The 16805-nt window shown below is 37.6% G+C and overlaps 1 protein-coding gene across 6 annotated transcripts in view; it reads left to right on the top strand.

The window, feature by feature from the left end:
• RBMS3 (RNA binding motif single stranded interacting protein 3) overlaps positions 1–16805 on the top strand; it is a 708653-nt gene that overhangs the window by 372802 nt on the left and 319046 nt on the right. For all 6 annotated transcript variants that reach the window (XM_088051401.1, XM_088051399.1, XM_088051425.1 and 3 more), the window contains one exon: positions 12125–12183. In XM_088051401.1, the coding sequence (XP_087907527.1) occupies positions 12125–12183 (59 nt within the window). The remainder of the gene's footprint in view (positions 1–12124; positions 12184–16805) is intronic.

The raw sequence follows: 16805 nt of genomic DNA, 5'->3' as shown, positions 1-16805 counted from the left end.
GGTTTCTTTCCCTCATGGCTCTAAAGAGAAACATGAAAATATAGCCTGAGTCTATCTCAAAGGCTTGAAAATTATAAGCAAAAGAAAAGGATGTCTCATATTTATTTGTAATTTTTTAATGTTATAATAAACTTCATAACCTTTTCTTGTGCATTAAAGGGCAATTGACAATACTATGCTCCTTGACCAGTTTCAGGAAGATGTGAATTTATCCCAGTGAATCACATTTCTTTCTCTCTCAAAGTATGCCCAATACTCAGAATGAGGTCTCAGATTTTCCATGTGTATCTTTATATGGTTTGAGGATTGTATCTTATTTAATTAGTTTATTTGAAAATGCCTGAAGCCAGTAATATACAAAAGTCTTTTCTTGGGGGCTCCCAAGCAACTGAAGCTAAATTGCTTCCAAATTCAGTATTACTGGTCAGATTTCAAAATGGGCTCACTGTGTTTTTTCAGTGAGTCTTTTGTTCCTAGGGTAAAAATTTTCAGCAGAAACATAAAATATTTAAATTCTTGTGCCTTTCTGTAGATCTGCCCATGGATATTTCAGAAAGGATGGGCTACAATGCATCTCTTCATTGCTTTCCATCTAGGGTTCTTCTTAGCAGGACCAACCAAACGTCCTTTTGAGGACAGAAGACTCTATGGATATAAAAAGCTTATTTCCTTAGTGAATCCCATGGCTTGTTTCATCCATTCCTGGTCCTTGTTGGCTGTTTTTGAGCACAAAGTGAACTACAGCAGAGCACAGCAATTGCCAGTGTTGGCTTTTTTCTGTAGAAGACTCATGGCCAAGGTGTCCGGTGGGAGCAGTTGGCACAAACCCTGAGATTTTGGTTAACTAAAATTTTAAAATTTTGTTTTTCTTAGGCTCAGAAATGTTGACTGATGATCAGAGAGCTACAGGATGTGCTAGTTATGCTGCACAACCTGCCTCTTGATGTTTTCTTGAAGTAGAACTTCAGCACTTAAAGACATGAAGCAATTGCTCTATCAGTGTAAATTAGGGCAGCCCTTGGAGCCAGCAGAAGGATACCACATTTCTGGAAAGCAAGAGTCTGATCCAAAGTGAAGTTTTTAATAAGCTTTTCCCCTCCAAAGATATTTATCCACCTGACGTAGTGAGGCTAATATGTTCAAATATGTCCATCTGTCTTTGGATAATAGAATGAAGAAGTATTTATACAGTTGGCATAGACTCTAAATATATTTTTTAAACCTGTAAATGTGTTTTTGTATCAGGTGACTCTTAATTTAATGTTTCATTCACTTGCAAGGTTTTAGTGGATTTGAAAACATAAAAAATATTATTACATGATTCATGCAGCTTCACCTAATTTGAATTTAATTGTTGGCATAACCATCACTCAAGAGAAGGTTTTGATGAATACCTGGGAGTTGTGGTGAGTTAACAGCCAGAGCAGATTTGTCTTCTTCAAGCTAATTATTGTGATGGTTATAGGCCTTGCACTGAGGAAAGCGAAGCCCTGGCTGACTGGCAACATGCACTTGTATGTCCTGTGTGCGTTTGTTTGCTGTGTCGAGGCTGTAGGGAGGACTTTCCACACCAAACAAGAACATTAATTTGTGAGCCTACAAACATAATTTAACCTTGAGAAATGTTGCTCATCCTGTTTAAGTTCAACATGCCTGAAATTGTACACGTGCATGAGTATTTAAAAATACCACGAACAAATAGGTTATCAAATCTGTTTTCACACACGCTCCTGAGCCTGTCATTATGTTAGAGTTGTACAAATAAATGGACCAAAAAATCTTTGCTTTTATAAATATACCAGATGGAATTAAAATTCAAAGGAACTCAAACCCAGAGGTATTCTGTTCCAGTTCTGGGTAAGCAGTGTGAACTTTTGCCTGCATAATTGTAAAAATCCAAATCCAAGCTCTCGTTGTTTCTTCTTGAAAATTTCAGGCAGAAAAAAAAATATGCTTCTCTGTGCCACTTTTTTCAAAGTTCAGCCTTTGGAAAATGAATACAACTGTAACATTCCAGCTCTGGAAATAAAAGAATTAAAATAAATATATTGAAGAAAAAGAATATTTTATATGATGTAGTTCCTGAATGAGGTATTTTGCAATGTAAAATACTAAAGAAACAGTTCCTCTCAAAACTGTATTGTCTCTAAAGACTACCCAAGTACCTGGATTTTTCTAACTTGTAAATAATGAAATGGGAGCTGTGTAAACTCAAGAAGTCTCACTCACACATTTGACTCAAGTGGCCTCTGTGTGAACCCTATAAAATGCTTTAGCTTTAAATTAACAGTTTGAGTTCACAGTCCCTGGTGGTAGCTGGAGCTCTTGCTTTTATCTGTAATTCCTTTTCTTTTCAATTCCTCTTCTTTTTCTTGTCTAGTATTAGAAAGAAACCATCTGATTGAGGGCTGTATGTGTGTGTGTATATATATATATACATACATATATATATATTACAATATATTGCAGTCATTGAATTATTTTAAGAGCAAATTGTTTTAGTGAAATGTCAGAAAATCTTCACAACCTGAATTCTCAGAGTTCCCTTGAATAATGAGGCTATTGTTAAATGATTGAACACTTCAGAGATTAATATCATGGTATGCTGGCGTGCTGGTTCATACCAACTGTAATTTAACAATGAATCTTCCGTAAGTAAGCAAGACTGTGAATGAGAAATCGTATTCAAGACAGCACAGCATGCTAGAACATACAAAGCAAATAAATTTCACACTTTGGAATGATATGTTGAGGAGGAGGGGGGCTATTTCCACAATATCTAAAATAATACAAGTGTTGGATAGAGGAAATTCTTCAAGTTTGAAGAGCTGCTTCATTTTATTTATTTTTTTTTTTTTTATTTCCAATGCCAATGAGCAAAGTTTTTGTAGTAGAAAATATTTGGACGTTTTTTAAATCTACTGCCCTTTGAAAATTAGGGTATGCCTGGCATTATTATTACAAGCTACAGTAAACCACATCTCATTCTGTGAAGGATTTCAGATCCTTAAACTGTCTTCCCAACAGAGCCTCCTATCAAACAGTAAATTTAGAGGCACTGCTAAGTGACAGCAAACAAAAGTTGCATTTTATTTTTTAAGACATCTGAATTCTTGAAAATGTGGAATAATTAGTAATTGAAGATTTAATGATGGCCCACAAAAAGAACTGAACTGTACTGCATGAAATCATAGTTATTAATTTGTGCATGAATTTAGTTTTCTATACTTAATTTAGCAACTGTAGAATATTTTGCTAATTAATTATTAACACTGGTTATTTGTCATGGCAGAACTGTGAGGGAAAAACATAGCTTTCTATCAAAGTAAAAACATAAATGTCATAATTTTAATATGATATACAATAATGTAATCAATTTTTAAATAGTCTTAAATAGCTTCAATATTTAAATATACAGATTTAATATGAACATAATACATAGCACTAATTAAGAATAAACAGCATCTAGAATAGAAACTGCAGCTAATAGCCAAGTGTCTTGCTTGCAGCAAGCAGAGGAAAAACTCTGTAAAATGTCAGTCTGTTGTGGGGAGTGCCACATTAGTAAGTGGTCTTTTATTCTGTCTTGGGTAACAAGGGTGTGATAGCCTTATTATAAATTCTGTCAATAGGATTTGAGGTTATACCTAGTGGAGGCAATGAAAAAACTATCTTTGATTTCTGCAAGTGTTGCATTAAACCACTTAATTTCATTTGCATGCTGAAAAAAACATTCTTATTCTGATTTTGGCAAAGAAAGGGACAAGGCTACAGGAAAAGTTACCCGTGAACTATAAAATGATATACATCTTGCAGGTCTGAAAGTTCAAGGTCTTACTATTTCAACAAATGTTGTCTGTTAAATTTCATTTACTTTAGCTTCTGTTTTATCTGGTTTAATTTCCCAAGTACTTAAAACAATTGCAATAAGCCTTCAAGCCTGTACACTTTCATATGAAACTGTGAATATTCGTATATAAATAGATAAATGCAGATTAGTTTGATTGCGAATTATGACTCTCTTGGTAAATATGTGTTGTCTTGTAAATACATTTCTAACTTTAATGTGAGACATGTCTTTCACTTTAGTGAAGGTGAAGGTGAAACACATTCCTGGGCTATAATAGCAGTAGATTTTCCTTTGGAAATGAAAGCTACAATTCTAACAGCAGAGGAATTTTTTATTTATAGGTGTTTCTTTACATGCCTGTTTATTTACAGGATTATCTTTCTGAGGTTGTTGAAATTTTACAAGAAGCAAACTTCACTAAAACTACTGAGTTTTCCCTATCCTTCAATAGAAGGGCGCCAAAGGACCTGACACAGCCTTTCGGGGCTGTATTAGAGCCTTGTGATTTGAGATAAATGGTGCTTGCATCTTCTGAAAAGTGGGAATTCTGAATATGATGTGAAAATGCAGTGTTAAAATAAATGGCATGATCCATAATCTGAATCAGCTTTTTAGGTTCTTTCTTCCTAATGTGGAACTTTTCTTCAATAGAATGGTAAGATCTTGGATTTTATTTGTCTAAAGCAATAATAGTGTTTACAGACATGTTATATAACATAGTTATTTAGGGATTTAATAGCTTTTTCTGTCTCCTAGTTCTGAAAAATATATTTTCATTGGATGTGGGATAATGGTGACTAATAGGCCCACGTATGAGTGAAATCACTACACCCTTAGTAGTAAATATCTGTGCCAGAAGATACTATTGAATATGTATATGTTATTTTAGTGATTCATCAGCTTGCATTCTCTTGAAAGTTCACTCTTCCCACATGCTACAATGTTCATTACTGTCTGCTTAAAACTAGGCTTCTAATTGTGCTGCTAGAAACAGAAGGTCTCAGTTTCAAAATTGCTGATCTGCCCTTTCAGAATTTGATGCTAATGACTCAGGATCCCTTCTGAAAGTCCAGGGCTGGTTTAGATGTACAAACAAAAGATTTAAGAGGTCCCTTTCCCTTTTTTTTAATGTGAAACTCTTGGACAAGTTGCTAGTCTAAATTGCTTATTAACTTCACAGAATATTCTGTGAAGAATTGGAACAGACCCACTAGGATAATCAAAGTCACCCTTTGGGTGAAGAACCTTTACTTAAACCTCCCCTGACACAACTTCAAGCTATTCCCTTGAGTCTTGTCACTGGTCACCACAGGGAAGAGGTCAGTGCCTGCCCCTGCTCTTCCTCATGAGGAAGTTTCACGCTGCAATGAGGTCTCACATCAGTCTCCTCCAGGCTGAACAGACCAAGTGACCTCAGCCACTCCTCAAATGGCTTCCCCTCTAGACCCCTCACCATCTTCACAGCCCTCTTTTGGACACTGTTAACTTTATACCTTCCTTGGATTGTGGTGCCCAAAACTGCCTCTAGCACTCATGGTGAGGCTGCCCCAGAGCAGGACAGGACAAATCCCCTCCCTTGCCCAGCTGGTGCTGCCTCCTGGCAGCCAGGCTCATGCTCCTGGCTCATGCTCAACCTCCTGTCACCCAGGACCCTCAGGTCCCTTTATGCAGTGCTGCTTTCCAGCCTTGTGTTCCTCGTACAGTCTGTCTGTACATCCAGGGTTGACCTGTCCCTTTCCTTTGTCAGACAAAGTCTGCACGGTCCTCTGGTTCATTGAGGTCTCTCTGCCCTTGAGAGACACAACAGCTCCTCCCAATTTTGTGTTTTCTGTGAACTTATTATCCCTTCCAGTCTTGTGTCCAAGCCATTTTTGAACACTTTGAGCACTGAGGCTGAAGATGGAGCCCTGTGGAACCCCAGTAGTGACCATGCCCAGCCAAATGTCCCCTCATTCACTGTAACCCTTTGTGCCCAGCCCATAAGCCAGTTGCTCACCCATTGCATCATGTGTTTATCTGGTTGTGTGCTGGACATTTTGTCCAGCTGGATACTGTGAGAGACAGTGTCAAAAGCTTGTATTTTACTGAGTGAAGGAATGATTTTTGTAAACATGACAGCCAGACCAAAGAAATTAGAGAAGACAGAGCATCTGAATATTAAGCTCTTACAGAAACATGCATCGGTTCCCTGCAAGTAGCTCCTTCTGTTTGTTCCTCAAGCCATGCACTGGTCTGTGTGAGGTGCTCTGAGTAGCATGTGTTGTATTTTTGTGTGAATATAAGGATTTTGTCTTAACTTTTCAGGTTTTTGGGTTTTTTAAATTAAAAATAATATACAGAGAGAAGGCAGAAAAGGAACTTAGTTCTGTTAAGGGACAGAATAGTAATGTGTTTTTGGGGAAAATTGTAAACATTTAAACTGCCATGCAGTCAATGAAATGCCCAGAAATTATCATTCAAATACTAAAAAAAAAAAAAAGTCGGAGTGAATTTCCTGTTTGTGTGTATTTTGATGTTGTAAGATCATGTCACAGTGTATTATAGGAAAAATGACTCTCCAAGAAATTCAACAGCAGTTCTTTCCATGCTTTGGGTCATCATAATGTGGGCTTTATTTCCTCCCGAAACCCATGATTTGCCTAATAGAGTCTGCTTTAAACAAAATAAACCTGGTTATGCTATTTAGATATTAATTCACAAGAATGAAAGAGCCTCAGAGTTGCTTATCTAAATCCAATTACTGCTGGTCAAATTCATCCCAGTACAAAAGTTCCCAAGATAAAAGCATACATTACCTAAATGCCCAGAAACGCAGACTGTTTTCAGTTGGGTGGATTGTGCTCAGAGCAATGCTTGAGGCCTTGAGTGAACTCAAACGCTGGGGATATAATTATTAAGCTCTGAACTCGGAAATTACATGATGACTCCATTGGTTTTCACTAAGCAAGGAAGAGTTTTATACGCTGGTTACTTGAGTTTCAACTCCAAGCTTCACTTTTTTTTTTTTGAAGCGTACAAGCAGTGGTTGGAATTGGGTAAAAGCTGTATTTTGTACATGCCTCTGCACCCACTGCCTTGTAGATGAGGATGGCAGCACATGTGCAGCACAGGGTAGGGTGAGTGGTAAGAGGTTTATCCTATCTGGTCCCACAGACATCTGGTGTTACAGGGCTAGCTGTGGCCAGCCTGAAAGTCTCCTTGAAAGACAGAATATGCTGTGCCTATCCCAGAGGTTTTGTTTCCCATAACAACACAGAAAAGTTAAAAAGTTTGAGTGGCCCCCACCATCCTGGCCTCCTAGGAAATCTGCTCTTTGATGCAGCAACTCCTGGTGACAGCTGTTGCTCAGCCAGCTTCCTCCCTTGGCATGTTGCCTGCCAGCAGTGGGGTGGGTGGCACCTGGTTGCTCTGCCTTGAGCTAGTCCTTGGCTAACCCTAGCTGTCCACTTACCCCCCCTGCACCCTAGCTTTCCACAGGCAGGAGGAGAAATGGCTCAAATTCTTTGTGTGCTTTGAGACAGCAAATTCTCCTCAGTTTGGGGTTGGCTGTGATTAAGGTTTGTGCATCTTATAAGGGGTATCACTCAAAGAGGAATGGTTTCCTTCAGGAGCTATCTGCCTTTTAACAGCAGTTATCAAATAACTTTCTGGAACTGATCACGTTGAGCTTTGTCTGTAGGGTAAGTGCTGATCGACCGCCTGCCTGAAAGCTCTTAAAGTGATCTGCTTTGATGTATATACATTAAGGGTTTATTTTGCATTGCTTGCATCTTTCCTGAGCCTGCTGAGTTGTCTGAAAATATGGGGTGCAATGGGATGGGGCTCTCAAGAGTGATTTTTGACATAGCTCTATAGCCAGGACTGAACAGGGAGATTGTTTCTTGTGCAGAGCTCTGTGGGCTCTTCCCTTAGTTCTGCCTTTTGTGTGACGTGATGTCAGTTACTGCTGTTGGTAAGTGAAGAGTTTTTAAGTGACCCTTGTAATTCTAGTAGAGTATGTCAGGTGACTTCACCAGTTTCACTGATATATACAAGATAAAGTAAAATTGTTTATGTTTGTAAGAAGGTATTTCCACCCCCAACTGAATGTTTTCTTGGAGTGTAAAAGGGGCTGGGCTGGGCTGGGCCAGATAGGAATTTGTTTCAGCAGCAGGAAGTGAAGGTGCCTGATGTTAAAACTGGGACAACATGTGATGATGCTACTCTGGTATCCTCTCAGTTTTTGGTAGTATGTGACTTCTCGGACACAAACATGTCTTTGCTTTTAATTTCATGACAGATTTTCTCTCCTAGAAGCTGTCCAATAGCTTTTTGTAGTGATGTCTCTGTTGGGGCATTGGCATGGGCTGTGGCAATGAGTTCCCGAAGCAGCTCTCCATTCTGGAACCTGCAGATTTTAAACTTTATAATTTTCTGGGCAGCCCTTATGTATTATGGGAAACAGTGAAGGCAACTAATCACTATTTCACTGCATGGGTTCTTCACTGATGTGGTGAAGTCCTAGTCTGTGCAGTTGCTCCTGACATGGAAAGTCTTTCAAAATTTGACCACCTTGTTTTCCATGAAAATTATTACATAAAAAAAAATAAAATAATAATTAAATATCAACAATTACAAGGATTTTTAAAAGCACTTGAACAATTTTTTTAGTGGTTACTATGCATTCAGATAACACTTCAGGAAGAGTGTCTGGAAACCTTTTGAACAGCAATTTCAATTTAGATGCTCAATAGACACATTCTAGAGGTAGCCTTCTCAGATTCATTACACCCATTTCCTTGGACAGCATGATGCAGTAGGTTATCCTTAATGATACAGCCATTATTTTGAAGGGTTGGTAATATGGAATTGAGGTGAATTCAATTCTACAGTCATCCTTTTATGACCAGAATTTTTGATTCAATGCCTTTGAAAGAGTACTTCCATGAACTGTACTCAAGAGAAAATTAAATATTGCTCACATTTTCTTACAACAAGGAGACCGTACCTGTTATTTCTTTACATTTATGGTTTGTAACACACAGGTGTGCAGGCTGTTAAATTTTGTAATAATTTCCATTTAAATACAAGAAAACAGGAGGTAAACTCTTGTGATGTATTTTATCCTAATTTTGTGAACAATCCCATTGAATACTTTTTTTTTGTACTTCTGGGTGAATCAAATTGCAACTGAAGATAAAACAAGCAGAAAACCAAACAACTTTGGAGATGAGCTATAGCTTAATACCACACTTCACACATGAGAGAAAGAAATATGACTGCATCTGTAGCAACAAAATACCTTCCTGATTTCATGCAGCACACAAGCTAACATTCTTCATCAGAACTGATGTTCTGATTACTGTAAAATAATTACTTGAAATATTTAGTAAAACAGTGTCCAAATTAATTCCAATTACTTTCTTGTGGTAGCACTCAGGGTTTATAGCAGTAGATTAAATCGCCGACATATGGCTAATTGCCTATAACAGTGTTTGTAATTGTGGTGCCTCTTACCACTGTGATGTCTGTTTTTGCAAACGTGAAGGTGTGCACATAACTTGGAATGTGGGGAGAAGCATTTCCTGAATGGAACAGAATTCTGTGAGTAAAATCTCTAGCATAACCACGTGTTTGCGGCATTGCAGTACAGAGCAAATAACTCTGTGAAATCTGTAATAAAAGCAGGGGTACCACCAATGCCTGTCTCTGCCGGCAAGAAATGTAAACTTCTAGCTCTCAGGTGACTTGGATGAAACAACATATCAATTCATTAGCAGTGGCTGGACTGAAATCGAGGCTGGGTGTTGGTTTTTGGTGGTGGAAGTTTTGGTAGGGGTTGTGTTTTATTTGAGGTTGTTGCGGGTTAGCCGCTGATTTTTGTTGGATTCTTTTTCCATTTATCTGTCAGAGGTGCATTAATGTACAAGATAGGTGTGGTTTTGCATGTTTTTAATGTATTTGATATTAAATCTAAGTAAATCAAATAAATGAAGATGCACTGCACGAGCCAGATTTCCTGCTGCGTAGGCTGACCCACTGAACAGCTATAAATCACTTAATTGAATTTCTCTTTGCCTTCTTAAGACATACTCTAATATCGTAGAGGCCAAAGTCAACTTCGGGTACATAAAGAATTATAAAATTAAGTGGAACATGAGTGAGTATAAAGGCCCCAATTCTGGAAACACCTGAGGTCAGAAAAGCATATGATACCATGGCTAACATTAAATCTGTTATGTATTTGGTTGGAGTGGAGCCAGCTGTGGCAAAATAGATTCTCAACTACCTGCCCATGTACCCATCATAGTGCAGTGAACAATGGATTGTGCCTGCCTTCAGAGCCCAAAATCATTCTGGTCTACAGAATCAGCAAAAAAAAGGGGGTGGAGGGGAGGAAGGGTTGTATGACTTTTTTTTTGGTTCCTAAAAGATAGCTGAACTGGGGCTTGACTTAGTATACACAAATTATTAGTACCCTTAGGTCAGTATTTCCTCCACCTCCTGACTGGTTGCAGTCTGAAACAAAATGAAGCCAAACATGCTTTTCCTCCTCAAATGAAAGTCAAATGGAAACAAATGTGTTTGCAAGTTCTTAGGGAAAGGAAAAAGAGTGAAATGTAAAATCTCACTGTGCATCACTCAAAAAAGCAGAGTAAAGAGAGAGAGGGAAAGGCAGTGCCCTTTATCTTAAACAGAATGGCTACATGTCACTTGCAGTGTGGAAACTTCAGCTGAGAATTTTGTCTCAAATTTTTGCTGGTATCAAAGAGTGTGTTTAGTTAGGCCATTCTCAGTCTTTCCTGTAGGTGTTACTCTCCTTTGTGAGGTATTTAAGTGTTTTCTTGATCCCAGAGTAAAAAAAAAGGATCTCTTTTACACTCTAAGTTATGGTACCATTACCTCTTTCTCTCCCTGTTTGATTTTTGTTTCTTTGTGTGCATTTTGGTTTTTTGTTTGTTTTTTTTGGGGGGGGGTGTTGTGTGTGTATTTTTCCCTTTTTTTTCTTTCTTTTTTTCTTTTTAAATGGTTTCCTGAGCATTTTTACAGACCCATAGGATAAAGAAGAGTGTGTGGTACAGTGCTCTAGCTGCCCTTAGAGTTTCTGTATAGTGGGAGACATTGATTTCCTCCTGAGGCAGAGAAGGAAATAGCAGCAAGGTTTTCCACATTCTGATTTCTGGATTTCAAGTAGAAGTCACTAACACCATATTTATATTGCGGTTAATAAAGATAAACCAAATAAGCATTTGTCTAACTTATGTTTCAATGGTTTATAATTGATGTTGGTTATTTTCCATGGGAGTTGCTTTACCATTAGAAGACACAATTTCTTAAATCTTTTGTAATAATATGTTCTTTGTGGATGTAGAAACTTGTGTTTCATGGAAAAGTCCTCAAAATGAAAGCCCAATATATCACAATATCAATAATGATTTTTAAAAAATGTGGGAAAGGGCATTTTAAGGGAAGTTCTCTTCAACAAAGACCCAGATGCATCAGTGATTTGAGAAATAAAATTATTTTGCTTATTCTTCTGATGTCTTATGTTCATCCATAAGTTCTATCTTCTGTGTTTTTTTCCCCAAGATTTTGTGATACTCACTATTAAGTCTGCACTTTTAGTCTTAACCTCTGTGAGGTAAACACAGATACCTATTTTATGGTCCAGTTGTTTTATATAACAAGTTGTAGCTGCCGGAATTCCCTCTTCACCGTGCTGAGTCTATCAAATTGCAGTTCAGTGCCATGCTATCTATGGGAGGTGATATAAATTCAAATGAGTATTAACATTCATCTTGGAAAGAGCTGGGAGATGCACACAAGCCTCCAAGGTTCTGTTTATCCAAACTAGATAGAGTGTATATACATAGACATGAATGCACACATGAGCACAGCTGTGCGTGCCTGTGTATAAAAAGTGACCATAATTCCTGCATTTTTGTTAATCCTGAAGGAATGTGATCCATCTGTATTTAAACCAAACAAACTTAAAATAATTTAGTCAAAGAAGCCTCTTTACTAGTGTGAGTGTTCTAAAATCCTTACTATGATTGGCATTTATGCTGGCAGTGCATGGACCAGAGATGGGCAGGTTGTGGTAAGGGCTCTTCAGGGGAGCTATAAAGGTGTTTGAGGTAGTGGCATAAGGGATCTCTCCAGGATTATCACATGAACATTTTTGAAAAGCTCTAGACCTCTTCCTAGGATATGTGTTACATATGCATGCAAAAATGATTATGTGCTTTACTAAAATATAGTAACTTGTACCTCTGATTTTTGTTTTCTCTGTAGGTATGGGAAAATTGTATCCACAAAGGCAATTCTTGACAAAAACACAAATCAGTGCAAAGGTACGTGCAAAGTGTCCACCCTGTGAGTTCATTATCAGTTTGAATGATTGACTGGTGGCTTGACTGCCAAAGCTCTGACTCCAACTGTGCAATCAACATAATGCACAGTATATTACAAACATATTTAATAATGCCAAAGCTTTGAGTTGTGCTTCCAGTAACATTGCTCATTAATTTTTTTCATTAACAAACAAAATGAAAATCACAAATCAGAACAAGTATCAAATTGGTTCAGCAGAAGAGTAAATTACCTTCTAACCACATAGTGCTGTCTGATTTGAATGATATCATCAGTGATGCAAATTGATTTCTTATATAAAACTGAGAAACCTTTGGGAAAAGTTTCCCAAGGAAAACTTGGTCTAATTTTTATATTTTTGTGAAGTCTTGGCATATGCTAATGGAAGAAGAAAATATTTTTTATAACACAAATATATCTGCAAATTGCAATACCAAGATATAGAAATAATTCCTCTTCCAGTTTTATGTTCCTAATTTTTCTGCTAGATTTCTGCTAATGTATGAAAATATTTTTAAATGTAATATAGGATGTTTTGTGTGTGTGTGTGTGTGTGGCTACATTTGCTGAGGAAAATATTGACTAACGTGTGCAGTAGTATCTCAGGACTAAAATGGTTACTCATTTATGAGTCTGCAGTGTCACTGAGTCTGTGGGGGAGAAACTGCCTTAAAATGATTCCGTAGGTTTCCACAAGAGGTGTACAGAAAACTTTTGGAGTCATGAGGTCTACTAGAGTGGGTTCTCCTGAAAAGAAGCACATCCTGGATAGCATTTCTATATGTGTTAGTAAAAAGAAAAGGCATTGCAGTTTAGGACTATTTCGTGAATGGCCAGATATGGGGTGAAGAGAAGCAACAGGGAAGCGTTCTGGGGAAATTATGAGATGGGAGAAAAATCCCATACCAAAGATGTTTTTGAGATTTGTAGAAGTGTGTGACTTTATCTGTTGCCTGCCAAAACCAGCACTCATTAGGTACTCAGGAGAAAAGCACATTGGAAGACTGCAGTTCTAGTCTTAGAAAACCCCACTGACCCAGTTGGTCATGGGCTGTTGTCACAAGTTGCACTGCTGTGCATTTTCTTTTGCCTGAACATGCATTTGATTTCCTTGGGGCACTCATCTGTCAGAATTCTGATAACATCACTCTCTTTCTTTGAATATCAAACCAGGAATAAGATCTCATTGTATTTGGGATTTGGTGGTACTTTTGCTTTTTTTTTGGATTGCATTATAAAGCAGTACTCTTGTGAGCAAAACTTCCTTTGCTCCCATTGCCAGTGGTAAACAAGGGAAGGAGTGGATCTGTTTGTGAAACACAAAATGTGAAATGAAAATATTGTAAAGGATATGAATGGTAAAATTTTGAGAAAGAAAAATGTCTGGGTTTAGTGTTCTTTATATTATAGTTAGCTTTGAGATTATTTTAATAGGAGCCATATAACAATGAATTGGTATTTTCTGTTAGTTTGCTTTCATGCTGTTGTATTACACTGTAGGGCAGAGGTATCTGTTTGATTTTCAGAGATGGATCTTTATGACATAAGTAACGCCATTAAAAGATCATAAACATAATTGGATTTATTAACAGTATGCTTTATGACATAAAAAAGAATAGATTTTTTTTTTTTACTGCTTTAAATGCTGGGTACAATTTCCTTTCTCTTCAGTAAGGCTGCCAAAATAAAAAGAAAAAGCTTCCGAGGAATCAGAAGTGGAAGGGACCTGAAGTGGTCAGGACCTGCCTTGGGGTTGGATCAGCTCTGACCCACCGCTGAGGGGAATTCCTGTAACCTTCACTCGAGGGCCTCCAGTGGTGGAGATTCCTGAAGCTCCTCAGGCAATCTTTGATAACACTCCCTCTCCTCACTATAATGAAGCATTTCCTAATGTCTAACCTAAATCTTTCTTGATGCAATTTAAATCTATTGCTTCTTTTCTTATCCCCAGTGGACACGTAGAGCAGCATATTCCTTTCCTTTTTGCAGCAAACATATATATGTGAAGGCTGATCTGCATCTACCTTATCTTTTCCTTAGACTAAGCTAGTGTGTTCTTCTAGTTAGAACACACTAGTTCTTTAAATTTTTCCTTAAAGGCAATTTGTTTTACATTTCTCAATATATTGCACTTTGCTGATCTCTCTAATCAGCTCACTCCTTACCTGAAGAACTTGGAGCTGGGCAGAGGATTTTAGATAATTTTAAACAGTATAGAGGGGTTTCATATGTCTTCTCTGTGATCACGTGAACCTTTTCTTTGTTGATGCATATAAATAATTTTATATGTATTTAAAATATAGATACATCTCTGAGGCACAGGGCGTTGCATGAGGAAAATGGTGCTGGTTTATGCTGAGATATTTTGTGCAGCCACAGAATATCTCAGAATAGCTCCCTGGTTTTGTTACTCTCTTGCAGTGCTGCTGCCAGCCAGGCATTCCTTATTCTGTGCTCTGCTCTGGGTTGTTGATTATTCCCTCCTAGAGCTAGAACTTTTCATTTGTCTGTATTGAATTTTATCCTATTTTTTTCCTGTGGTCTCCTTAATTTACTAAGATTTGAGTATAATCTTAAGCCTCCAGAGTGCTTGCAGCACTTACCTCTTTAGTATCCTCTTCACAGTAAATAAATGGTTTCTCTAATCCACTGGACAAGATAATGTGGAAAAGAGTGAATAATAACAGACCTGGGGAAGACTTCAGAGAAAACCCTCTCAGTACACCAGGTAGTGCAATACTAAGCCATTGAGAACTTATTTTTAAAATTGGATCTGTTAATCAGTTTGACACCTACTTCACAGCATTTTCAGCTAGACCTTTTTTCTCCTATCTGCTCAAGTTATGAAAGAGAAGCAAGATTTAACTAAAATATATATTACTGAGCTATTCATAAGGCTGGTTACATACTTTTAGACAAAATTACGATATGACATTTTTTACTCTTTCTGAATCTGTGCTGCATAGGACTAATCATCACCTTTGAGAGGGTCTGTGAATGGATTCATACAACTGTTTGCTCCAAGATTTTTCCAGAAGTTGAAACTGTCTCTAAAACAGTGGAGTCTACACCCATTCCTTAGAAAAACCCAGCAAAAACCAACAGCAAACAGCAACCTCCCCCTGGCCCAACACAATCCACCTTTCCCCCAAACCCAAAAAAAACCCCAAACAAAAGCCAGTATTCAAACAAAAAGGGAAAAAAAAGCACACTATTTGTTTGCTCCTTTCCAGTCTTTTGGGTCTCACTCACTTTCTGCCAAGTACGAGATTATCTTGTTAAATGAGCATATCATCCTGTGATGTGTATCCAATGAAGTAAGGTGGATTAAATTCAAGGAGATGATAGAAATTATCACATGATTAGTGATTTCAGAATGTATTTCAGTGTCATTTGTGTATTGTATATTGTGTATAGAGTAAAGCTGAAAGTAGAAATATTTAATTTAGCAAGGAAATTATTTCAAAACTTCCATGCAACAGCAGATCTGTTAAAACAGGTTACTGCTTAGCAAGAAGTGTAAGGTTTCCTTTTGGAGAAATGAGGAGAACATTCAGTGATGTACTTTAAGTCATTCTCCACTATTCCTCAGATTTTTAGAAAGATACCCACAACATTCCTGTCATGATAAGGAGCAGTGTTATCTAAGGATTTCTCCCTGGTCTGTATTAAGCAGTCAGACCTAAATTAATCATATAGGCTGCAAGGGAGTTAGCTAGGGACACATTTTGACATAACCTCTCATTTTCAGATTGCTCTTTGTTGGTGGTGTAACTGCTAAGTGAGGCAGAGAAGAAGTAACAATCACCCTGTAACAGAACAATATATAAAACAAAATAAGCACAGTCATGACAAAACAGCCAGAAATCTCTGAACAAAGCAAAGAACAAATACATATGGAGAATAATGAAAAACAGACACATGATTCCTTCAGATGTTCAAATACAAAACGCCTAATGAACAAGTTGGAGAGTTTTGGCTGCTTTTGCTTTTTCCCTTTCCCTCCCTTCTCTCCCTCTTCCCCTCACACATTTCCCCTTCTGGGCCTACTGTATTTGCTAATTTAAAAAGTGGGGGAAATTAAATAAAAGAAACCATTCAAGAGAAGCGTTAATCTGAAACGTGTAGACTCTTCTCTTTCCAGCGCTCGCCCCCCACCCTCTCCAGCCTGGCTTGCCTTTGATAGACCTATGTGCTCAGAGCTGAGGGAATGAGTAATGGTTGTTTCGCAGTACAGTTTCCATACCTCATAGCAATGGAATACAGAACAGTTAATCTGCCAAATGCACATTTGCCCATTTCTTAGAGTATGAATTACTGTCATCTGCGTCTGCCCTTGTAGACACTGTAATTGCATGCATGCAGATTTGCTTCCTGGTTTAATCAGGGGCTTGCATGATTTTGAGTATTTTCTTAGGACCTTAGAAGATCAGTACATGAGAATGACTAAAAGTCTAAAATTCCACCTGTGGAAATTTTTTTTTTTGACAAATACAACCTATGAAACACTGTAATTTGTAGGAGACAAACACTTTAGCAGTATATTCTTAATTTTATGTGTATTTTTTTCAAACCATGGGTGACTTGATATGTTGAATAGCAG

Source organism: Pseudopodoces humilis, chromosome 1, assembly GCF_049639895.1.
Source record: "Pseudopodoces humilis isolate 2021_Gansu_Grassland_sample_001 chromosome 1, ASM4963989v1, whole genome shotgun sequence".
NCBI lineage: Eukaryota > Metazoa > Chordata > Aves > Passeriformes > Paridae > Pseudopodoces > Pseudopodoces humilis.
The sequence above is the reverse complement of the archived record's forward strand: the minus strand, read 5'-3'. Positions and strand labels throughout refer to the sequence as shown.